The 25,561-nt window shown below is 44.1% G+C and overlaps 1 protein-coding gene across 1 annotated transcript in view; it reads right to left on the bottom strand.

Moving 5' to 3' along the window:
• The window catches only part of DNAH2 (dynein axonemal heavy chain 2), a 328,965-nt gene that overhangs the window by 187,488 nt on the left and 115,916 nt on the right, over positions 1-25,561 (bottom strand). The window contains exons 13-18 of the mRNA XM_077470685.1: positions 23,620-23,802; positions 9,814-10,028; positions 9,587-9,733; positions 6,944-7,100; positions 3,398-3,637; positions 2,517-2,705 (exon numbers count right to left, since the gene is read on the bottom strand). Of these exons, the coding sequence (XP_077326811.1) occupies positions 2,517-2,705; positions 3,398-3,637; positions 6,944-7,100; positions 9,587-9,733; positions 9,814-10,028; positions 23,620-23,802 (1,131 nt within the window). The remainder of the gene's footprint in view (positions 1-2,516; positions 2,706-3,397; positions 3,638-6,943; positions 7,101-9,586; positions 9,734-9,813; positions 10,029-23,619; positions 23,803-25,561) is intronic.

The raw sequence follows: 25,561 nt of genomic DNA, 5'->3' as shown, positions 1-25,561 counted from the left end.
GCCTTTGGGAGTCATGCTTGTAAGTGTCAGCCTCGCAACGCCTCATGGGACTTGTAGTTCCTCAACAGCTGGCTAGCAACAGAATGAGCACGCATGCTATAGGGCCACAAACACTAACAAAGCACTGACAGGGGCTCTAACCTTTCTGCAATTCAAAATTTTAAAAAAAGGGGCTGCAGTTGAAGTTTTTAAACAATGACCGCAAAAAATATTGCTAAAAATGATTAGTGTGCTTATGTTAGCTTTAAACCAAGCTGTCAAGCCATCAAATGGCTAGTGTCATAGCTGATCACATGTGCATCACCATGGCAACTGCAGATCAAACATAGGCAAAGATCCCAGCTTCCTTGGCCCTTGAGCATACAAGGGGTTAGTTCCACTTTAATCCCAACCCTTGAACTTTGTGTGTTACCTACTCCTGACCCCTACACGTTATGCTTTCCACTCTCTTAAAGCGGAGGTCCACCCTAAAATGGACCTCCGCTCATCGGAATCCCCCCCCCCTCCGGCGCCACAATCGGCACCTTTCAGGGGGGAGGGGGGTGCAGTTACCTGGATAATCCAGGTAACTGCACCCACTTCCGGGCTAGCTCTCTGCGGAACGAGCGTAGGTACCCCCCGTTCCGCAAGCGCCCGCCCCCTTCAGCAAGTGCCCCGCTGCCTGCTGGGAAACACACAGCTCCCAGAGGCAGCGGGGACCGTCCGGATTGCGCCGCGCGGCTCGCGCATGCGCAGTAGGGAACCGGGAAATGAAGCCGAAAGGCTCCATTTCCTGATTCCCATACCCAAGATGGCGGCGGGACCCGGCAGCCGAGCGAGCGATCGGCTTCGGGTGCCGACATCGCGGGCGCGCTGGACAGGTAAGTGTCACTATTTAAAAGTCAGCAGCTGCAGTATTTGTAGCTGCTGGCTTTTAAAAAAAAAAAAAAAAAAAACGCGGAGTCCCGGTGGACTCCCGCTTTAAAGTGATATTAAAAGGCAAGTTTTTTTTTTTAAATAACAAAGATGCCATACTTATCTGCTCTGTGTAATGGTTTTGCACAGAGCAGCCCCGATCCTCCTCTTTTCTGGTCCCCTACCTGCGCTCCTGACCCCTCCCTCCTGCCAATTGCCCCCAGAGCAAACAGCTTGCTATGGGGGCACCGGAGCAGGGTTGTTCTCGAGCCACTGCTCTCTGTGTCTATTCACACACAGAGCCACAGTTTGGTCTCGCCCCCCCTCTCTCTTTTCATTGGCTCACTGGCTGTGATTGACAGCAGCGGGAGCCAATGGCTCTTGCTGTTGTCTCAGGCAATGAGGAGGGAGAGTCCCCAGAGAGCCGAGGCTCTCTCGCACATTGCAGGATCACAATAGGGCTCAGGTGAGTATTAGGGGAGATGCTCTGCTGCACAGAGAAACCCATAGCAGCATAGGCTTATGTTTTATTAAGCCATATCATTTAAGCCCCTCACACTTGGCCACACCCCCAATTCACCATTATTACCTTTCTTCTGGTGCCCATGGTAGTTTGTTTTTATTCCTTGAATGTTTGCCTCTTGTTCCACAAATCTGTGACTGGTTGTTTCAAAGAGTATTCAAAATAGGGGTGTGATATTAGGGGTGTGGCTCCACATGTGGGTGCGATTTTGTGGGTGTAGTTAAAAGTTGGCGTGGTCAGTAGGGTGAGCTCAGATTTAGTTTTGAATATATGGTAACCATGAATAACAGGTGAGCTCCCATATTTGTTTACTGGTTGATCTAGAACAAGGTTATGCAAACGTTCTGAACAAAGGGCCCATTTACTGTCTTTCAGGCTTTAGGGGGCCAAACTGTGAGCAGTAGGTTTAGAAAATGCCCTGGTGTCATTGAGAGTAAACAGTGCCCCATTATTGGTTTTAGTGCCATATTGTTGGTATTAGTGAGGGAAATGGTGCCCCATTGTTTGTATTCAAGGTAGGAATGAGGTACCATTATTGGTGTCTGTGGGAGGAATGGTGCCCCACCATTGGTGTGAGTGGGAGCTCCATTATTGGTGTCTATGGGAGAAATGGTGCCTCATCATTGGTGTCTTTGGGAGGAATAGAACCCCATTATTGGTGTCTGTAGGAGTAATGGTGTTTCATTATTGGTGTCTGTGGGAGGAATGGAGTCCCATCATTGGTGTCAGTGGGAGATCCATTATTGGTGTCTGTGGGAGAAATGGTGCCTCATCATTGGTGTCTGTGGGAGGAATGGTGCCCCATAATTGATGTCTGTGCATGGCATGGTGCCCCATCATTGGTGTCTGTGGGAGGAATGGTGCCCCATAATTGGTGTCTGTTGATGGCATGGTGCCCCATCATTGGTGTCTGTGGGAAGAACGGTGCCCCATATTTGGTGTCTGTGGATGGCATGGTGCCTCAAGCCATAAAGGCAAGCAAAGGACCACATTCAGCCCACGGGCTGCAGTTTGAAGACAACTGGTCTAGAAGAAATGAATACAACTTTATAGATACGATCCACATTGTTCTTTGAATAAAAGATGGCAGCACTCCTACCTCAGCTGTGGAGCCAGGAAAGTCATTCTGTAGTATCACCATGACCCGGAAGAGAGGGCTTGGGGAGGTTTTACTGTCTCCATTGATGGCCTTGGACAGTGCTTGAAAGGACCATTTGATGTTAAGTCTGAAAGCCTCTTCCACCAGACGGTCTATCTTCTTTGTGTAGAAAATCCAGTGCTGCTGGACCTGTAGGAACAGTCATATTAATGCTTGATTTTAGAGGAACTGATGGAAGGTAAAACCAAATGTTTGTCTGGTAACTAATGCTTTTTTTATGAAAAATGAAATCATCATTTCAACAGAATAACATTGATCAATGAAACCACTATTCCAATAATTTCAGTACCAGGAGCCAATGGCTTCTGCTGCTGTCTCAGCCAATGAGAAGGTAGAGACCCAGAAGAGCCGCTAGTCTCGTACACATCACTGGTCTGAGATGGGACTCAGTTAAGTATTAGGGAGGGCTGGGGGGCATGCATGATAGTAAAAAACCTTGAGCCTTTACAACCACTTTACACCATTTTAGACACTAAACACATTCCAGGTGCATTAAAACAAAATGTGTTCAATTTCATATAGATCCTATTTTAGAAAGCAGCCACAGTCTAGAAAAGTATTTTCCCTGCCATCATGCTGTAAAAAAAGGTCCCTAGGTCCCTGTTAGGAAGCATTGGTCTCTCTGCAGACGTCTGATACACACCCTACTGGGTCAGACCTATAGCTCGCGAATCAGCAAAGCCTGAATTGCATGTAAGCCTTGAGGTAGAGCTCTTCTTGCATTTTAATGGACTAACAATCCATGTGTGATCTCTCTGCATGGAATGATAAAAAAAAAAAACCCTGAGAAGAGAAACTTGAAGGGGACAATTTTAAGGTACCTCTGGTCCATCTGCCTTGAAAACCTCATAAGTGGTCCTCATAATGGAGCAGATCTCCTCGTGAAGTTTCTGCAGGCGGCTCTGCACAGCCCGACGATGTTCCTCCTGAGCTTCCTGGAACTCCATATCACGGAAGACTTGGTTTCCATCAATGTGCAGCAGCAGAGACTCACTGATCGTCTGGGCGCAACGGGAGATGTTCAAGTCGGAGGCTTTATAGTTGTCTACAATTTGCTGGATCTGGAAGGAACAAAAGAAAAGTCAACTAAAGCAAGGGAGATTTCTTAATCAATTTCTACATTTATAGCAAGCCCCAAAAAGAAAATTACCATACCCAATATACAGTATATATATATCATGAATAAAAAATTGTGGATAATTTGTTCCTACCAATACCAAATTAAAAACGCATTTGAAATCAGCATATCACTCTGCTCTCTCCTTCTGCCAGTATGTTACATATCAGCACATGTGCACTACAGCAGAGCCTAACTGGCACCTAGATCTGCCCTTCACTCTGCCATACAAATGAAACCACCAAGGTCCTTATTCACTCCCTTGTTATTTCTCGCCTCGACTATTGTAACTCCCTTCTCATTGGCCTGCCTCTCCATAGGCTATCCCCTCTTCAGTCTATCATCAATGCTGCTGCCAGACTTATACACCTTACCAACCACTCAGTGTCTGCCAACCCTCTCCTCCAATCCCTAAACTGGCTCCCAATCACCCAGCGAATTAAATTCAAAATACTAACCACAACATACAAAGCCATTCACAACTCTGCCCCGAGCTACATCCATCACCAATCTTGTCTCCAAATATCACCCAAACTGTCCTCTCTGCTCTTCTCAAGACCTCCTACTCTCAAGCTCTCTCGTCTCCTCCTCCCATGCTCATCTCCAGGATTTCTACAGAGCCTCTCCCATCCTCTGGAACTCGCTACCTCCGCCTGTCCGGCTATCCCCTACTCTTGCTATCTTCAGGCGATCCCTGAAAACTCATCTCTTCAGGGAAGCCTATCACGTCTCTAACTAATCCTTTACCACTTCCATCAGCTCATTCCCCACAGTTACAATCTTTTGTACCACCTGCCCCAACCTACTATTATTATTATTATACAGGATTTATATAGCGCCAACAGTTTACGCAGCACTTTACAATATAAAAGGCAGACAATTCAGTTATGATACAAAAAAATACAAGAGGATTAAGAGGGCCCTACTCAGAAGAGCTTACAATCTAATAGGTGGTACAAAAGGTTGTAACTGTGGGAAATGAGCTGATGGAAGTGGTAAAAGATTAGTTAGAGATGTGATAGGCTTTCCTGAAGAGATGAGTTTTCAGGGATCGCAAGAAGGTAGCAAGAGTAGGGGATAGCCAGACAGGTGGGGGTAGTGAGTTCCAGAGGATGGGAGAGGCTCTGGAGAAATCCTGGAGATGAGCATGAGAGAAGGAGACAAGAGAGCTTGAGATATTTGGAGAAAAGACTGGTGATGTGCTTGGGGCAGAGTTGTGAATGGCTTTGTATTGTGGTTAGTATTTTGAATTTAATTCTGAACTGGTCCCAATGTTTGTCTGCCATTGGAAAAAAAACAGATCTGGGTATCTAGCTTACACCACGACAAGTTGAAAAAGTCTTTCTCTTGGTCCATAAATCATCCATTACAAGCCAGTACCAGGAAGTCGGGCACAAAATATTCTCCAGGTGGTACAGAGTTCCTTTCGTATTACATAAACTTGATAGCACAGTCCCTGAAATGTGTTGGCGATGCATTGGAGAAGTGGGCATTATGTACCATATTTTTTTGGTCATGTCCCAGTTTAGGCTGGGTTCACACTGCTGCGCAAATCACATCCGATCTCCGTAGCGATGCGAGTCCAGCCATACAGATAGTATGGCTGAATTCGCATCGCTCCCGCAGCAAACTCGCACGGGACCCTTTTTTTGGTCCGCAACAGAATCGGATCGCATGGGGGTTCACACCATGCGATCCGATTCCTGTGCGAGTCGGCAGATCGCACTGCGATATGCGGACGGATCTGGGGGTGTCATTAACATATCATTGACACTCCCAGCCGTCCGCATAGGGCAGTGTGAACTGCCGGCGGGAGTAATGCGATGCGGGAAAACGCCGCGGATTCACGGCGTTCCCGCATCACAGAGGTGTGAACCCGGCCTTAAGGTCGTTTTGGGAGGAGGTGACGACCACCATTAAATATTTGACCTCTGTAGACCTGACAGGGAATGCGGCAGCCTGTTTACTCCACCTGACGGAGAGACCCATCCAGAAATATAAGAAATCCCTTACCATGCAGTTACGTTCCTACTTTGTGGAGGCAGACTCCATCGCCTACCAGAGTCCTGTGGTATTGCAAAATCAATGATATCCATCATGTGGAAGAACTAACAGCTACTCTTCACAACTATGAAGAACAGTTCAAAGAGAGGTGGAGACCCTGGAGATACTTCACTTGTACAGATGCCTACCTGCAGGATATTGACCACTCTGGTCCTATACTGAGCGGAGTCACTTTGCAGAGCCTGGATCCACCTTCATGGCTCCCTGTGGTCTCACCCCTCAGAAGAATGCGTGTAGGTCACTCTCCAATCTTCTCTATAATATCCCCCCTTTTTTGTTTTCCTGACCTACCTTTCCTTTTCTCTTCCCTTTTCTCTTCTCTTTATCATCCATCTCTTCTATTTCCAATCATGAAAACTGGTTAACCTCTCACTAATGTATGGGTCTCATGACCTCTCCCCATGACAATCTCATAAGAGTTGGTTCTGTCAGTGCATCTGTGGCCCCTTTAATCTGTTGAGTATTATCAATAATCTATGTAACGCTGTTTATGGCAAGTTGTCAATCTTACTTTATGTTTTTTTTTTTTTTACATAGTATTTCTATATCCCTGATATGTGATGACTTATTGTTTTTTTTCCTGGATTGGAAAAAAATGGCTTGAGGAATTATATTTGAGAAGCTTTGCCACAATAAAAGAATTTAAAAAATAAATAAAATAACTACAGTGTTAGATCATCTATGATTTCCTTTGGCGGTGAGTCTCACCAGATTTGTTCTCCTTGCTGGAGAGGAAACTGTACCTGAGGACTTGCAGTGCAAGGATCTCCATGCTTCTACTTCATTCATTCTGTGGATCTGTGCTTCCTCCAACTATTCTGCTACCTCTTGATCATTACCCTCACCAGTCACCAGAGTGCACTCAGTCTGCTTTTGGCTTATAAAGGTCAATTAGAAATCAAGAAACCCCACACAAATCTGAGGAAACACACAAACTCTGTGCTGACTTTGTGGGAGCTGAACCCAAGAATAAGCACTTTAAGGCAAACATACTAACTACAGTAGGATACCTGAACCAAGGACCAGACAGCAAATGTCAATGGAGAGTATTGGGGACCCACACCTTCCTCAGTCTGTCCCTGACTCCTCATCACTGATGACAGTGCAGTAGGCAATCAGTTATGTAATGTTAAGGTTGCCTATATGTGCCTTGCCTGTAGCTGGAAATCACTCATAGTATGCTCACCTTGCTTGCATGCAGGAGACAATCATTAATGAAGGCACTTGATGCTCCTTTGGAAGACCAGTGTAGCTTAGTAAGACCCGGCTGGATCTTCTTATCTAGGAAACGGATTCTTTCCCTGAACAGGCTGCGTTCCTCTGTGGAGAGAGCTGCTATGATCCTGGAGCATGAAAGGAAGAGAGAAACAAGTTTATAGCTGAGAGCAAGTTAAAATAACCAATCTTAAAGTTATATATTTTTTTAAAGAATATTGTAATAAATAAATAAGAAAAAAATGATAAAAAAAAATTAAAAAATAAAATGGCAAAAATAAAAAAAACGACAGGACACCAGTGGCATAACTACCAGGGTCACAAAGGTCTCACATGCAATTGGGCCCTGGTGTTCCGCCAGCTTGGTGGGAAGGGCCCTGGCCGGTGCCCCTTCATAATTTGATGCATTGCGTCCTAAAGGTTCTAGTTACGTCACTGCACCTTGCAGTCCTAGACTTTAGTGCTGTGTGTTTCTATTAGTACACACAGTGTAGAGAGACACAACTCTAGTCGCTGCATGCAAGGGTAGCTGCAAGAGAAAGGAGTCACCGTAAAACAGGAAACCTGGGGCAATGGTTATAGCTCCAGCTTGTCACATGGGGAATAGGAGTGAAAACGGCCATGGCCTGAGTTAAAAAAGCCTGTCCCCTGCCAGCATGCTGTAGAGAAGGATCCTTGCTGCCTTTGAGGAAGCAGTGGTCTCTCTGCAGAAGTTAAACACTACCCCTGCTGAGTAGGATCTAGCGTTCTCCACTCAGCAGAGAACATGAAATTTGCTTACTGCAAAGCTATAGGTCTAACTACTCAGGGGGCATGTCATATCTCTGAAGAGAGACCACTGCTTTCACACAGAGAGCAAGGGTCATTTCTCTGCAGCATGCTGGCAGGGGACAGGCCTTTCTATTTAGGCTGCTTTCTAAAGGAAGAGAAAACTGATTGTGATATATTATTCATTAAGGTATTCTTTACTCTTTATGATTTTCAACAAACAACATAAAGCAGCAAATATTGTAAAACAATGTGATTCACAGTATAGGAAGAATTAGTGAACGCGGCCTTCAATTCACTTGTTGCAAATATAGATAAATAGATTTCCAGCATAACCTTGACGTACAGCAATGTGGGATACAATGTAAGTACATGAAGAGAAAAAAAGTAAAATGTAATTGTAAATCAAATGTACACTTAAAGTGGAAGGTCACCCTGAAAAACAAAAATACATAAAAAATTACCAAAAAATCAGAAACAAAAAAAAGGATTTTTTTTTTTTTTAACTTACCAGAAATGCCTGTTGCTAGGCATATCGTCCTAATCTGCCTCTTCCTCCTCCGCGGTGATCTTCGCTCTTCTCTCCTATGTGCGGCATCTTCTGGGTAATGGGGCGCTGTGTGTTCTGGGAACTGTGTGTCCCAGAACACAGCGCGCCCCATTCACAAAGCGCTGCGCGACTCGCGCATGCGCAGTAGGAAACGGGCAGTGAAGCCACAAGGCTCCACTGCCTGTTTCCCTTAGTTGAAATGGTGGCGCCGGGACCCGAGAGCCGAGGGACTGGTCAGCCTCAAGCGACCGACATCACGGGCGCCCTGGACAGGTAAGTCTGCTTATAAAAAGTCAGCAGCTACAATGTTTGCAGCTGCTGACTTTAAAAAAAATTTTTTTTTAAAGCTGGCTCTCCTCTTTAAAGGAGAAATACAGCCAAAGCTCATTTGACTATATTAATTTGGCTCCTATGGGAGCAGACGGCTGCACCATCAGATCGTTTCTCGGGCAAACTGGCAGTAACGGTAAGCCCGAGAAGCATCAGTGAGCAGTGGAAGGGGGGTATCTACCCTCCCACCACTTTGGAAACCGGCTGTCTGCTGAAAAGAAAGGCACCAGGGTTATGGCTGATAACTTCAGCCCTAATCCTGGTAAACTACTTGCAGACCGCAACATATATATGTATTGTGGTCGGCAGGCTAAGATGGCGGCTTCCTTGGCTGTAAAAGATAGGAGAGTTTAGTTCCACTTTAAAGCTCAACTCCAGTAGAGCTGAAAATGATCCCTTGCAGTTGGGCTGCACCGGCACTGCGGCAATTAACTGCTATTTTAGGTCTTGAGGACTTCTTAAAGTAGATATACTTACCCGGTCCCTGTAGTGTCTTCTCCCCTACGCTTCAGAGGTCTAATTTCTTGACGTCATCAAGACCAAATGCAGGGTCCATGCACTGGACGTGATGACACTGAGGGACAGTCCACCAACGGAGCGTGGGGGTGGCCATCCCCTAAGGAAGTGAAGGATCAGGTAAGTAGAATGCTTCTCCTCCCACCAAGACTAAATGAGCAATTAGCTCTTACAGTCCAGGCGCAGCCCCACTGCAAGGCATCATTTTCACCTTTCCCAGAGCTGGTCTTTGAGTGCTGTAGCTGTATTTCCTTAATATCTATGCAGCTGAATAACATGCTGGAAATCTTTACCAGTCTGAACAACATGCTGGAAATCTTAACCAGTCTTTGTTTTGCAAGCTGGCACCCCTTATGCAATGCCTATTATGTTTGAAAATGCAAATAAAAATGTACTGAAAAAAAAAAAGGATCAGCTCTGTCCACAAGATGGCGATGCAAGACTGCTCACCTGTTATAGGCTCGAACCACCAGGAGAACATTTTCTCGCAGGTTTCGGAGGTCCTCCTGCCTCTGGTAAATGTCCACCAAATAATGGGGGATCTCAAACTGAAGACGTTCCCAGTAATGGATCTCCACAAACAACTCCAACAGAGTCCTGTGTAACGAGAACAAAGGTTAGAGGAAGATCTAGCTGATACTCTGATGCTCAGACTCGCGCCAATCTCCTGTACTTACTTATCAAAGTTCACGTCAAGCATTCCGAGCATCTCCTGGCTGCGGACCATCAGAGGGATGTCCAGACGTTTCATGGCCTGCCTGTCCGCCAACTGAGACCATTCAGAGAAGATCTTCTTCACCAGCTCATCCATTTTCTGGGTCAGCTGCTGGTACTCATGAATGACCTCCTCGCCTACTCCGACACGGGGCAAGAAGTAGCAGTCGGTCAGGATCTACATGGGAAAGTCGTCAGAGGTCAAACGCCGTGACACCATGGATGATTAGTTGCAGGCAGCAAACTATACTGACTTAAATTGGTTGTAAACCTCAGACATGTAATATGAGCAAAGCATATCTCTCTATATTATTATTATACAGGCTTTATTTAGTGTCAACAGTTTGCACAGCGCTTTACAAAATGGTTTACAGTTAGGTTAGGGTTAGGATTGGGGTTATTTATTATATATTTATTTATTTTGGCAGAGTTAGGGTGTTAATACTACTACTAATAACAAATAAATGTAAAATAAATACACAAATAAATAAAATATAATCATAAATAAATACAATAAATGATTACTATGTAATAATAAGTAAATAATTAACCCCTAAGCCTTAAATAAATACAATAAAATAATAATAAAATAATAAATAAACTAAAAACCCTAACACAAAAGAATACATTATTATTAAAGATTATTATTATTATTATTATTATTATTATTATTAATAATAATAATAAATTATTATTATTACTAATTAATTTTTTTACATGGATAGGAAGAGGATGATGAGATTTTTAGGGTGCCAGGAATGAACCAAGAACAAACTGATATATAAAAATATCAAATTTATTTATACATAAAAACATCAGGATATCACCATACAGTAACCATATTGTGGATAAACAGCAGTATTTTCTAGCTCAACATGTTTCGCCATAAAATGGCTTCCTCAGGAGTTAAGTACTGCATGTATGGTCACTATTAAATTGAAAACAGTGTATTAGAAACATACAAAATTCATGCATGTGAATATAACATCTCAATACAAACACTATGCACATCAGGGAATTATCAAAAAGCAGAATTTCCTGATGTGTATAGTGTTTGTATAATATATAATAAATTATATTTTTATATATTGGTTTGTTCTTGGTTCATTCCTGGAACCCTAAAAATCCCATCATCCTCTTCCTATCCAGGCACTTTAATATAGGGATGTGGTGCCGTTCACTAGCCAACATCCAGCAATTAATATCAAAAATAATTTATTTGTTCAGGTTTGGGTGTTTATTATTATTTTATTATTATAATTATTTACATTATTATTAGTAATATTAATAATTTATTTAACCACTTCAGCCTTGGATGGATTTGCCCCCTTAATGACCAGAGCATGATACGGCACTGCATTGCTTTAACTGACAATTGCGCGGTTGTGCAACATTGTACCCAAACAAAATTTGTTCCCCACAAATGGTGCTTTCTTTAGGTGGTATTTGATCCCCTCTGTGGTTTTTATTTTTTGCGCTATCAACAAAAAAAGACAGACAATTTTGAAAAAAAAAAACATTTTTTTTTTCACTTTCTGTTATAATACATATCCAAAAAATATATATATAAAAAAACTAATGTATTCATAAGTTTAGGTTGATATATATTCTTCTACATATTTTTGGTAAAAAAAAAAAAATCGCAATAGGCGTATATTGTTTGCACAAAAGTTATGGCATCTACAAACTACAGGATAGATTTAGGGATTTTATTGTTTTTACCGATAATGGCGGCGATCTGCAATTTTTAGCAAGACTGCGACATTGCGGTGGACAAATCTGAAGCCAAATTACTCTTTTTGGGGACCAGTGACATTATTGACATTGACATTGATCAGTGCATTTTTATAGCACTGATCAATGTAAAAATGGCACTGGCAGGGAAGAGATTAACACTAGGGGTGATCAAGGGGTTAAGTGTGTTCCCTCAGCGCGTTATAACTGTAGTGGGTATGGGCTTACTGAAACATGACAGAGATAACTGTTCCCGATCACCGGCAACAGTAGATCCCTGTCATGTCACTAGGCAGAACGGGGAAATGCCTTGTTTATATAGCAAGTTCCCCATTCTGCCTCTACTCACTGTGATCGTGGGCTGCCGGCAGACATGGAGTCCGCTATTCTGCTTTATCAGAAGACGTACAGGTACATCAATATGTGCAGCGGTGCCAGTCTGCAAACGTATATTGGCGTGAGCCGGTCTGCAAGTGGTTAATAAATTTTCTAAGGTTAGGGGTTAATTATTATTTATGTATAATTACATATTATTAATGAATGTATTATTTATTTGTGTATTTATTTTACATTTATTTATTAATATATTATTATTACAATTTTTTTGTAACATTTTAACCCAGAGTCGCCGCTGGTCACATACTATTATTATATAGTTCTGACATATACTGCAGTGCTGTACAGAGAACACTGAGCCAGTCCCATCAGTCTTTGCACTAAAGGAGCTTACAATCTAATGTCCCCCTACAGTCCCACACTATTATTATTATTATTATGCATTTATATAGCTCTGACATATACCTAAGTGCTGTACAGAGAACACTGAGCCAGTCTCATCAGTATCTGTACCAGAGGAGCTTACATTATTATGTCCCAATACAGTCACACACTTATTATATAGCTCTGACATATACTGCAGTGATGTACAGAGAACACTGAGCCAGTCACATCAGTCTCTGTACCAGAGAAGCTTCTCCACCAGGTGGTGCTGTTTTTCAAGGTGCTGTTGGCTCACTCGTCTTTGGTTTTAGCTGAAGGAAACATCAAGCTTGGGCTTGTCCTGCAGGCTTCTCCTCCAACCACCATGCAGGGGCGGGAAGACGAAGGTGGAGGCTCTCCAGAGGCACTGAGGCCTACACCATGTGCTCAAGCTGCAGTGGATCCTGGGCCTGTCGCTATGCAAGAGGAGTCCTTACCAGTCTTTCAGGATAAAGTGGTGAACAGACTTTGCCACATTACTAAGGAGGAACAGAAACTTGCTGTCATGAAAGAAGATTTCAGGAAAAAGAAATCCCTGCACAGTAAGTCTGGCAGCAGTAAGAGGGAAGTCTCCAAGCTGAAGTCTCTGGAGGAGGCATTGAAAAAGCAAGAAAAGCTGGTTGCCTCTCTAAAGCAAAGCAGCGGTGTGTTCAAGAAGTATGAGAATGACGAGAGATTCCAACAAATGGAGAGTGCCTGTGCCAGTACCAGCCAGAAGGTAGATACCACAGAAATGGCGACAGTATGGATGGGGGTAAGGAAGTGGCTTCACATGGTGACCCCAGTACTACCCCATCTCAGGATCTGTTGCACCTGAGTCAAGATCTGCCCCCCTCCCTCCCCAGCAGCCTGGGTCATCTCAGGAGGAGGTTGAGGAAAATGGAGGAAGGAGGAGATATTCCAAATATAAGGAGGGTGGTTGTGGTTAAGATCCTAGCCATTAGACATGTGCGATTTGTTTCGTATGAAACGAAAATTTGTGCGAATTTCTGGAAATTCATACATTCGTACAAATCCGAAATACAAATTTTCATGCATACGAATAGGATTTATGGGTCTGCTTGAGGAGGTTTGGTGAAATGTCGTGTCGTTTAAAAGATTGTGGATGATACAGGAATCTGGACGGGTAGGTGGTCGGTGTCAATGAAGTTGAGTGTGCGTGGGAATGTGATCAAGCATTTGCCCTCCTCTGCCTTTATTGGTAGGGATAGAATTACCATCTTCTACCCTGGTCAACCTCAGCTGTGCCATAAATGTGGTGTCAAGGGACATCTCTCCTCTTTCTGTTCAGAACAGAAGTGCTCTTTGGGTAAGCTACTGAGGCATCTGGCGAGGGTCTGTAACATCATTAAATGCAACTTATGTGATCAGGTTGGTCACCCTTATAGCCAGTGCTTTGCACAATAAGCTTGAGTTAGTGGAGGAATTCTTCCGTCTGGATAAAGAAGAGTCTGGTTTGGTGGAGGTTGTACCAGGGGATCCTAGTGTCTCTGTCCCATCAGAATCTGTGTCTGTGAGGCCGCCTGTGGTGTCAGTGTCCACCCAGTCTGTGGTTTCCCAGTCAGTGTCAAAAAATTTGGCTGTCAAGTCCGTGTCTGCACCTGTTGTTTCTCCTAGTGTAATGAAGGCAGTGGAGGGTGCTGGACCAGCGTGTATGGTGGTGCCAACCCCTCCTCCTTGGCATGGCAGAAATGCGGCTGCAGTTCAGCAGACACCGACGGATGGAGTGGGTGATGGATTGGATGAGGGTGGGGGGGAGGTGGGAAGGGAATGAGAGTGGCTGGTGCAGAATACAAGGTGAATGATGTGGAGGTTGGGGTGAAAGATGTGGGGGGCTTGGAATCGGTAAGGGTGGAAGTATCAAATACATTTGAGGTGTTTTCTGAGGTGGAGGGTGAGAGTCCATCTGCTGAGAAGTCGGTGACTCCTATAGAGGAGGAGTCGCAGAGAATAATAAAACGCGTAGGGAGGTGGGTGAGCAAGCTAAGAAGCGTGTATCTAAAGCATCCTGATGGCAGTTAAATTTTAAAATGTTTCTTAGCCTGGATTGTGTTTGAGTTGAGGTTCAGGGTTTGTAGTCTCTTTTTTGGTGTCATTAAAATGTTTCTTTCTATGTTATCTTGTCAGGAAACGTTTTTCTATACTTGCTGATGTAAGCATGCTTGTTTTTGTTTCATTTTTTGCTTATTTTTGTGTAAATATGTTTTTATTAAATGGTTGTAAACCCTTTACAACCACTTTTTACTACAGGCAAACCTATAATTAGGCTTACCTGTAGCTACACTGGATATCTCCTAAACCTGCACTGTTTAGGAGATATCCCCTGTATTTGCATGTGCCGATGTCATTGGCACATGCGCACTTAAGAAAACTGAAGCAATGGCATGTAAGTGCCGTTGCTTCAGTTAGACTGTACTGTTACCGGCGGCTCCCGCGCGCATGCGTCATCGCCGCGATACCCCGAAGTAACCCCCGGATCGGTCAACGAAGACCGATTTGGGGGCTTTGATTTCAGGTAAGTAATTCAGAATGAGCTAGTATACTATGCATACTAGCTCATTATGCCTTTGTCTTGCAGGTTTACAACCACTTTAATAAGCTGTATGTGTTTGTATGATTTTTTTAATAAATAAAAATGTTCACAATACAGCCATACACTACTATTATCCATTTATATAGCTTTGACATATACTATAGTGCTGTAGAAAGAACACTGAGCCAGTCATATCAGTCTCTACATCAGAATCAACTCTAGTGTGGTTAGGATGCATGGATGGGTAATATGGAAGCAGTGTGGATGCAGACAGCTTTTATTCATTGATTCGTAGATCCGTCACACTCCGCAGTGCTCCATAATGTACACCGAGGCGCTCACAACAAACTCAATTTAGACAGAGTCCCTGGTGGAAGCTGAACCTGCAATCCCAGTGCTGCGAGGTTTGGCTCATCATTAAGCCAAAACCTGGCCCTCTCCTACCCCTCTGTCTACATTTCCTATCTTTGATGAGATTCTCCCTCCTTTCTCTTTGTTTGCTGGCTCTGATCCATGGAGTTCCTGGATTTGCATAGATCACCCGGCTCCCCGCCTGGTCTCCACAGGGCGGACAGTAAAATGAGAGAATGTAATGAGAAGGACCACCAGGAACAGCATTGTGTGCGGTACAAGCGGAGTACACACAGAACACGTCGCTGGCTGAGGACTCTGGAGAGATCTGCTGTCAATGTCAATTTCATTTTACAAAGAGCCTATGCTAATCTCACTTGCAGACGCACGGGCCTGAGGATTCTGCTTGTATTATTAATACTGGGAAGCCTGCCGTACATTCTCTGGAACCATTGTATATGCCAAACAGCATGGGGGCTGCTGTGTTTTATATGTGATATGGTCATGTGTACACAACTCCCATGTCATCTCCATGTTTGGCTTGACGGTTAACGTATGTCAGCAAAATGAAAAGAAAAAAAACTATTCAGTACATCTCTCCAATACATGCACATTTCCTACTCCTAGGTATCAAATCCAGTGAGCTCATAGCTGACAACACAGCACTGAAATCCCAAGCAGAGTTGTCAGCCCGGCTTGCAGAACTACAGAATTCCAACCCCCATTCATCTCTGTCCCTCCTCAAACACATACATTGATTTCTGTCCCAGCAAAACAATGCTGCTGCCTTGACTACAAAGAGCCTAGGACATTAGAGTGTAAGCTCAACTGGTGCAGAGACTGATGTGACTGGCTCAGTGATCTTTGTACAGCATTGTGATATATCTCAGAACTATATAATACAGCAGGTAAAATAGTTATTGAACACGTCACCATTGTTCTGGGTAATTATACTGTATTTCTAAAGGTGCTATTGACATGAAATGTTCACATGTCAGTAACAACCCATGCAGTTCCGACATACAAAGACACCAAAACAAATAAGTTCAGAAATTAAGTTGGAATGAAAAAAGTATTGAACACGCTAACTGAAATGTATTTAATGTATTTAATACTTGGTACAAAATTCTTTGTTAGTAATGACGACTCCATGACGCCCCCTGTATGGAAAAACTAGTCTCATGCATTGCTCAGGTGTGATTTTGGTCCATTCTTCCACACAGTCTTCAAATCTTGAAGGTTCTGTGGGTCTCTTCTATGAACTCTGATCTTTAGTTCTTTCCATAGATTTTTTTATTGGATTCAAGTCAGGTGATTGGCTGGGCCATTCTAGCAGCCTTTTTTTCTTTCTGTGAAACCAATTGAGAGTTTCCTTGGCTTTGTGTTTAGGATTATTGTCTTGCTGAAATGTCCACCCTTGTTCCATCTCATCATCCTGGTAGATGGCAGCAGATTTTTTTATCAAAAATGTCTTGGTACATTTTTCCATTCATCCTCCCTTCAATGATATGAAGTTAGCCAGTATTGTATGCTGAAAAACAGCCCCACCCACACCATGATGTTGCCACCTCCAAACTTCACTCTTGGTATGGGGGTGTTTTTGGAGTGATGTCCCATTTCACCTCCAAACATGGTGTGTATTGTGGCATCCAAAGTTCAATTTTGGTCTCAGCACGCCCCAGGACTGTGACGTCATAGGGGGGCGGGGTCACCAGGTGACATCACCCAGTGACCCTTCCCCTTATGCCTATATAAGTCGTTGCGCACCGTGTCCACAGCATTACAGTGGGAGAGAGTGTCGTGTCAACATCGGAAAAACAGAAGAAGGGAGAAGGAAGAAGAAGACAAAGACGGAGGAGAAAGCTGGGCCACCGCTAGCAAAAGAGCAGCAAAAGAGCAGAAGATAGTGGCGGAGCCCAGCAGAAGAACCGGAGGGTGGGAGAAGAGGCCGGAGAGTGGGAGAAGAACTCGAAAGCGCCGAGAAGTCGGAAGAGGCCTCCGAAGTCAGAAGACTCCCCGGAGATGCCTAATAAACTACTTTAAAAACCTGTCTAGTGTGTTTTTTTTATTGACTTTCTTTCCCCCAGGTGAATGGGTAGGAGTATCATGTACCCCATACTTATTCACATAGGGTGGGGGGCCGGGATCTGGGGACCCCCTTATTAAAGGGTTCTCCTGGATTCCGATAAGTACCCCGCCCGCAGACCTTGACAATCAACCAGCCAGGGTTGTCGGGAAGAGGCCCTTGTCCTCATCAATATGGGGACAAGGTGCTTTGGGGTGGGGGCACCCCCCTCCCCAAAGCACCCACCCCCCATGTTGAGGGCATGTGGCCTGGTGCGGCTCAGGAGGGGGCGCTCGCTCGTCCCCTCCCCATTTCCTGACTGGCCGGGCTGCACGTTCGGATAAGGGTCTTGTATGGATTTTGGGGGGGGCCCAAGTATTTTTTCGGCATAGGGGGTTCCCCTTAAAATCCATACCAGGCGACGGGGCTCGCAAGGTGTCAATCTCGCAGATAAAATCGGCGAGATTGACTTCCTTTTCTAGTTCCGTCGTAACTCTGTTAGTCTGTGTGTGGGCAAGTCCATTCATTTGGAAGTCCGCCATAACTCTGTCGGGAAGACCAGCGGACCTAGTCTGCCGGAAAGTCTGGTCATGTGTGGGCAAGTTCGTTCGTTCAGAAAGTCCATCGGAACTCCGTCAAAATTCCAGCGGGAAGTCTGTCGGACCTAGTTTGCTTGAAAGTCCGGTCGTGTGCACAGGGCATAAGACAACTCTTCTGATAATTCTTTTCACTCCTCTGTCAGAAATCTTGTAAGGAGCACCTGGTCGTGGCTGGTTTACGGTGAAATTATGTTCCACTTACGGATTATGGCCCCAACAGTGCTCACTGGAACATTCAGAAGTTTAGAAATCCTTCTGTAATCAATACCAGCAGTATGTTTTGCAACAATAAGGTTGTGAAGGTCTTGAGAGAGTTCTTTGCTTTTACCCATCATGAGAGGTTTCTTGTGTGACACCTTGGTAATGAGACACCTTTTTATAGGCCATCAGTTGAGACGGAACCAGCTGATATTAATTTGCATTGACAAGGGCAGGATTGCTTTCTAATTACTGATAGATTTCAGCTGGTGTCTTGGCTTTCCATGCCTTTTTGCACCTCCCTTTCTTCATGTGTTCAATACTTTTTCCCTGTGACATTTTTTTTTTTTACACATAACATCATTTCTGAACGTATTTGTTTTGGTGTCTTTGTATGTATGGATTGCATGGGTTGTTACTGACATGTGCTGCCTCTGCAGTGCGTTTACCATTTACCACTGCACCTTATTAATATATTACTTTGAGGTTGTAATTTTGATATGCAGATCCTCAGATATTTATTGTTTGTATTCACTTTTTTACGTTTTTCATTTTCTTTTATCACCTCTGTAGAGTGTTTACTTATCTGCACTTTTCTTAGCAAGCACTTAGCACTTTATGATTAATTTATGTACTTTTGATTTACACTCAACTCACGGAGTTTAAAGTGATTTGGTTGAGTTATGTTCTAGCTGCCTCTGCAGTGCGTTTACTTTTTTCTTTGCACTTTATTAATATACCCTTGTTGAGGTTAGAATTTTGATGCACACATTTTCAGATATTTCAGTTATTATTCACGTTGATTTTATACATTTTTATTCTGATCACCTCTGTAGTGTGTTTATTTATCTGCTCTGTTTTAAGCAAGCACTCAGCCCTATATGATGAATTTATTTATTTGATTTGTAATATATTGAATGAATTTACACTTTATATAGTATTTTTTAGCACATTGATGTTTACTTTTGATATATGGTCACCATTGATTAACCTTTATATTCAGTATATTGATCTACTATCTTTAGAGAGATTATTTTCGCATAGATAGGTAGAGGAGAGAGCAAGATAGATTCCCTACATTTCTATTTAATGTAAGAGCAGCGCGACACCAATATACTTTCTATCAATATACCTAACCAGCCCATATTTTTTCAAATTTCCCTTGTTGGCCCTTCACTATATGGACCCATCTTTCGGCTTCCATTATTGAATTAACCTCTTTCTTCCAGTCCAAGAGTGGGGCAGCGGGTCTGTTTCCGGAGTCTCGGTATCAGCAATTTAGCTGCATTCAATAGATGCAGTGTAATACTCTTCCTATAGGCTTTGATAGACCCAGGCATCCCATGAAATAAAAAGTGTAGAGGTGTAAATTCCATTGGTCTGAGAGTCAATTTCTCAATCCATGGAGCGATTGACTCCCAAAATGGTTCGATCACGGGACACGTCCACCACAAATGGAAGAATGTGCCTTTCTGTCCACAACCTCTCCAACACTGAGCGTCTGCTGCTGGATACATCTGTCATAATTTAACTGGGGTCCTATACCATCTTGTCATAAATTTATATCCCATTTCCTGCACATGTGAACCTATGGATGTCAATCTATACATTTGTGACAGCAGATGCCTAGCATCTGGCATTCGTACATTCTGTCTTTCAAATGTAGTAAGTGAGTTTAAAGGTCTTAGTAGGGGTTTTGTTTTATTAAAAAGACCCGCTACTTGATGGTATTTCCATATGGATATATTCCCAAAGTTTGACAAACTTGCCACACATAGTATCTCCGTCTTGGCCCCATGCCCCCAGGTATCCCGTCTCCTCCCCCGGAGGGAACCAAAGGAATCCCTCCAATGGCCAGAGGGGATACCTGAAGGACCTAGTTACCTGTTTTGTTCAATTTGTCCCACACTGACAAAGAATTCAGAGTTAGAGGTGATGTCCACTTTGAGAGCCCTCTTAGTGTACTCGGGATCCAAGGGGCACCTGCTAAATTCCTCCCTGCCATTATCTTTTCTAATGGGACCCATAATTTGTTCTTAGAGTCATGGCTCCAATTCAAAATCCGGAATCTAGTTTACTGGGCTTTTTTTGTTATTATTATCAAATTATATACAAAATGATACTTGTTCATTCTCTACAAAGGGAGGTACATGGGAGGTGGGTAGGAGGTGGAATCAAGGGATGGTGCTCAGAGGTGGATAGGTGGTGGATACAAGAGGTGACTCTGAAGGGGAGTACCTGCACCTATTCTCTGAGGAAAAAAAGCCCTGGTCAGAGCTATACATATATGAATAATAGTAGTGTATGACTGTGATGGGAAATTAGAGTGTAAGCTCCTCTGGTACAGAAAAAGATATGACTGGCTCAGTGTTCTCTGTACAGCACTTACCTGTAAAATCGTACTTGTAAAATCTCTATCTCGGAGTATATCACAGGACATAGGAGAGTTAATTCTTAGACCATTGGGAAGGCCAAAAGCAAACCCTGAGCAACAGCAAACAATAGCCAACAGGCCCACCAAGGACAAACCATCCTGTCCCTTGTGGGAGCCCTTTGGCTACAAGAAGTTTGGATCAAGGCTGTCGCTGCAAGACAGACCCATACAGCCCTAACGAAATCCAGGCAGTGGACAATAATCTCCTTAGGATGTTTCAGAGGTGGACAAAATGAAGGCAACACTATGTCCTGGTTTAAATTAAATTCCGAGAACAGTTCTGAGATGTCAAAACAACCTTATCCTTGTGAAGAACAAGAAATGGCCACAAAAGTTCATACACTCTTATGATCAAATAGATCGCCAGAAGAAAGGCTACCTTTTGGGGAAAGAAGAAGGCGAGAAATATCCAAAATTCTGCTTAAATGGAGGCCACTGAAAGACCAAAAATTCCAAATTGAGAACCCACAGAGTCAACACAGAGTGTACTGGTGGTAAAATGCAAGTCACCCCTTGTACAAAGGTTCTGACCAAGGAATGGGAAGCTAACAGTATTGGATAGAGTACCACCAAAGCATAAACCTGAGCCTTAGTATTGCTTAGGGCCAAGGACTTTTCCAGTTGTAACTGAAGGGAGGTAAAACCCAATTATTGACTGAGATGTAGCATGTATGCTTTCCATGTGCAGTGGTAAACACGTCAGGATGAGGGCTTTCTGGCCTTCAGCCATTGGCTCCCACTGTTGTCAATCACAGCCAGTGAGCCACTGAGAAGAAAATGGGGATGGGTTTGCGCCGCGGCTCTGTGTGTGAATGGACCCATAGATCTGCGGTTCATGAACAAGCTGTTTGGGTGCCCCCATTGCAAGCTCCTTGCTCAGGGAACACTCAGCAGGAGGGAGGGGCCAAGAGTGTTGGCAGGAGACCTGAAAAGAGGAGTATCGGGGCTGCTCTGTGCAAAACCACTGCACAGAGCAAGAGAGTATTACATGTTTGCTATTTAAAAAAAAAAACTTTCACTGTAAAACCTGGAAGCTGATTGGTTTCTATGCAGTGCTGCACCCGATTTTGCACGCTCCAGTTTTAGTAAATCTCCTCAATGTTTTCGACCCAGACATCAAAAACTTCTCCAGCTTAATCTTCACCTATATCATATCAGGCTACCCTGCAGCGTCTTCAGGGACTGGGCTCTGCTGCAGCAGACCACATCCCTGGTCCTACATAGAACCTCGCCAGCTAACTCACATGCTGCAACTGCCTGCCAAAGTGAACACCACATGTGGGATCCAGTGCAAGTGGCATCTTACAGACCTACCCCATTCTTCCACTGGGTCCAGCCCCTCTAGGAATGGCAGACCATAGGGACTGATCTTGATAACTGCTGCTGCTTTACAGCACCGAGGCTCAGTTGCTGGACACAATTTTGGTAGTAGATTTTAGAATATCTTAGTAGAAGACACGTCCAGCAGAAAAAGGACAGCTACATCACCTACGGACACTAGTAAAAAACCGAGGAAAAGCTAGGAGTGGGTGGAGTTATACAGGGCTGAGTCAAGGTTTGTTATTTGCCAGTGTCCAATCACCTGGAGGTGCAGCATAACCCAACAGTTAATAACTAACTCACATGTGTCCTGTGATGCATGATTGAGAAATGTTAGCAGTATACAGTATAAATGTATAATAATAATAGTGTGAGACTGTGATGGGACGTTGTGCAACTGTAAGCTCCTCTGGTTCAGAGATTGATGTGCAGGGTCGCCATCAAGGGGGTACAGCCCATACACGTGTAGGGGGTCTGGGCGTCCCAAGGGGCCCGGGCTAAAAAAAGCACTGCCTGCACACAAGCCACTGAAGCTGAGACATTCCCCCTCTCCTAGTCCCCCCCCCCCCGCCGATCAGTGATCGAGCACTGGCTCCGGCTCCTACCCTGAGGCGGATCCTGCTGCTAGACTAGCAATGTGATTGGGCGGGACTCAGAGAGGGTGTGTGGCCATCCTCAGAAGTAATGGGGCCCAGCCCACCTTCTCAGGTGCATGTAGATTTGAGAGAGCAGCATGTAGGGCAAGTGTGTGGAGTGGACTGTACTAATCTGCCCAGGTGGGACATCATACACCTTGACATGATGGAGTTCCATTGTGAAGATGGATGAGGATGATTCTGGGTGCGGATGAGAGTTACACTGTGGAGAACGTCTCAATAATGTGACTCTCATCCTCGTCCCCACCCAGAATCATCCTCATCCCTCTCCAAAATGTAACTCCATCATCCTCATCCCCACCCAGAATCCACCTCATCACTCTCCACAATATATCTCTCATCCTCATCCCCACCTAGAAACTGCCTCATCCCTCTACATTGTGGAGAGGGATGAGAGTTACATTGTGGAGAGGGATGAGGATGATTCTGGGTGGAGATGAGGATGAGAGTTACATTGTGGAGAGGGATTGATGATTCTGTGTGGGGATGAGGATGATGGAGTTACATTTTGGAGAGGGATGGATTATTCTGGGTGGAGATGAGGATGATTCTGGGTGGGGATGAGGTTGAGAGTTACATTGTGGAGAAGGAGGTTTTGTTTTCTTAGATCGGCTAGGGCAGGATAGATTTGGGGAGGGCGTTGAAAAGGCAATACAGTTAGTGTCAGTGTAGGGCCCTGTTCAAAATAGCCTACCTTGTCATGGTGGCAGGCTTCATATTTGTTAGCCGAAATATAATTCCTTACTGTTAAATCTTGAAAGCACTGATGAATAGACTTTTCATTTTCATATATTAAGTTTTAGGAGTGATAAAATAAAAATTGGTGCACTAAAGGACTCGGGGGGGATGGGGGTTTGGTTGGCCAGTGGGCGGATTCAATGGGATAGCCAGTGGACGGGCCCTGGGGAATGTTGGTGGTCAGGCCTTTGGGGGCCCAGGCCTAAAGCTGTGTAAAGCTGCCCTGTTGATCTGACTGGCTCAGTGTTCTCTGTACAACACTACAGAATATGTCAGAGCTTTATAAATGTATAATAATAGTGTGTGACTGTGGTGAGACATTAGAGTGTAAGCTCCTTTGGGGCAGAGACTGATACGAGCTTCTGACATCCACTGGACTCACCTGCATTGGTTGATCAATGCGACGCCTTAAAGCCTGCACCCAGTGCGCCTGACCAGCCGAGCGGGACATATGAGATGGCACTGTAGGGATTTTTCTGCCTAGTTCTTTGTTGACAAGATCCAGCTCTTTCTTGAACAGTTCATACACTTGTACCGTCTTCTTGTCAAATGTACGTTTTATGGCCTGAAGGACAAGGAACACAAGGTTACAGGGTGTTTTGGAGTATACTTCACCTATAACAGAAATATTACTTCTGGGTGGGCTGTACCTTTAAAGCAAAACTCAGTGCAGATATAAATAAAATAGACACCAATCAATACCGTAATGTAATCATTAAAAAAAATAAAAAAAACACTTTTTACATGCAACAAGTCGTTACATTTGACTTGATATCAGACTTAATGTAATTGCGTACAGCAGCAGTCAGACTGGGATGTGGGTGAAGGCAGCACCAGCAGCCAATCAGGTGTGTTGACAAGGAACATGCTGTCACCAGGAGTAGAGAAGAGGGAAATCAACAAAAAAAAAAAAGACGTTCCGGATGGTCGTCTTAAGAGTCCATCATCATTTATTCCTGGTAATATAGAGATAACAGGAAGAAAAAGACAATGCGTTTCAGGGGCTAAACAATTCCCCTTCATCAGGGCTTGGATAAAAAAAAAATGAAAAATCTTCCCAGAGGACTATTCATACAGCATAACGGTTCCTTTACACTGTAGGTTCATCTAATGCCCTGTACACACGAGCAGATTTTCCGTCGGAAAAAACTTGGATGGTTTTTCCGACAGAATTCCACTCAAGCTTGGCAAGGACACGGTGACGGACAACACTACGACGAGCCGACAAAATTAAGTTCAATGCTTCCAAGCTTGCATCGAATTGTTTCAGAGCATGTGTAGTAATTTTGTGTGTTGGAATTTGTACAGATGATCTGAAATTTCCAATCAGAACTTTTTCCAACCGAAAAATAGAGAACCTGCGCTCAATCTTTTGTTGGCGGGAATTCGGCCAGCAAAAGTCCGATGGAGCATACACATGGTCACATTTTCAGACCAAAAGCTCACAGCGGTCTTTTGCTGTGTATGGGGCATTAGACCCAATAAAGGTGGCTGGTCACCAAAAAATTTGTTTTGGATACTTTTATCTTCCTCTTATCTCAATTTTACCAATAATGGTAAAAGGCTCTTAAGATGACCAGTTGGTGCTCTTTTTTTTTTCAGTTCCTCTTGAATTTCTAGGGGAAGGCAAATGGCTGTTTGTGGGTGGCCCCACTGTGTGGTAGAGGTGCTGAGGTTGTCATCAAGCCCAATCAATGCTCCCTGACTGACACACAAAGGAGTCGAGTCCAGCGTCTACTTTTTTTTTGGAGTAGGAGAGAAGACAGTGGTGGCTTGTCACAGTGCTGCTGTTCCTACACTGCCCAATCACAGGCTGCCAAGCAAGCTGCTGATAAGGTGTGTGCTTGTAGTTCACATTGGAAAAAGCCTGATGAAGGTGGACACTTGGACCCCTGAAATGAGTCAGATTGTTTTTGGATTGTGCCCCTGACTTTTAATGGAATCTGAACCTCTTAGCAGTGGTGTGACGCTTCAATTTTGATTCCAGTTACAAGCACAGGCTAGAGGCAGGGAAGTAATCAGGCTGTATTAAAGAGGTTATAAACCTCCCTGTGTAAGTTATACCTATAGGCAAGCCTAGAATAAGGTACTGTAAATATCTCCTAAACTGAGCCAATGATGTCATCGGTGCATGTGCTCTGAAGGAACGGCCGCCTGTGCTGTTTCTTCAGGAGCTTGTGACGTGACCGGCGGCTTCAGTGCGCAAGCGCGAGAGTGACATCACGTGCCTCCAGCCAGTCACATAGCCGGAGTTGGTGGCCCCGGAAGGAAGAGGGGCAAAGATGGATGTGGCCTGCAGCAGGGATGACGCGGACTTAGTTTGC

Source organism: Lithobates pipiens, unplaced genomic scaffold, assembly GCF_037356315.1.
Source record: "Lithobates pipiens isolate NorthernLeopardFrog02 unplaced genomic scaffold, aLitPip1_a1.2 Scaffold_8, whole genome shotgun sequence".
NCBI classification, from domain to species: domain Eukaryota; kingdom Metazoa; phylum Chordata; class Amphibia; order Anura; family Ranidae; genus Lithobates; species Lithobates pipiens.
The sequence above is the reverse complement of the archived record's forward strand: the minus strand, read 5'-3'. Positions and strand labels throughout refer to the sequence as shown.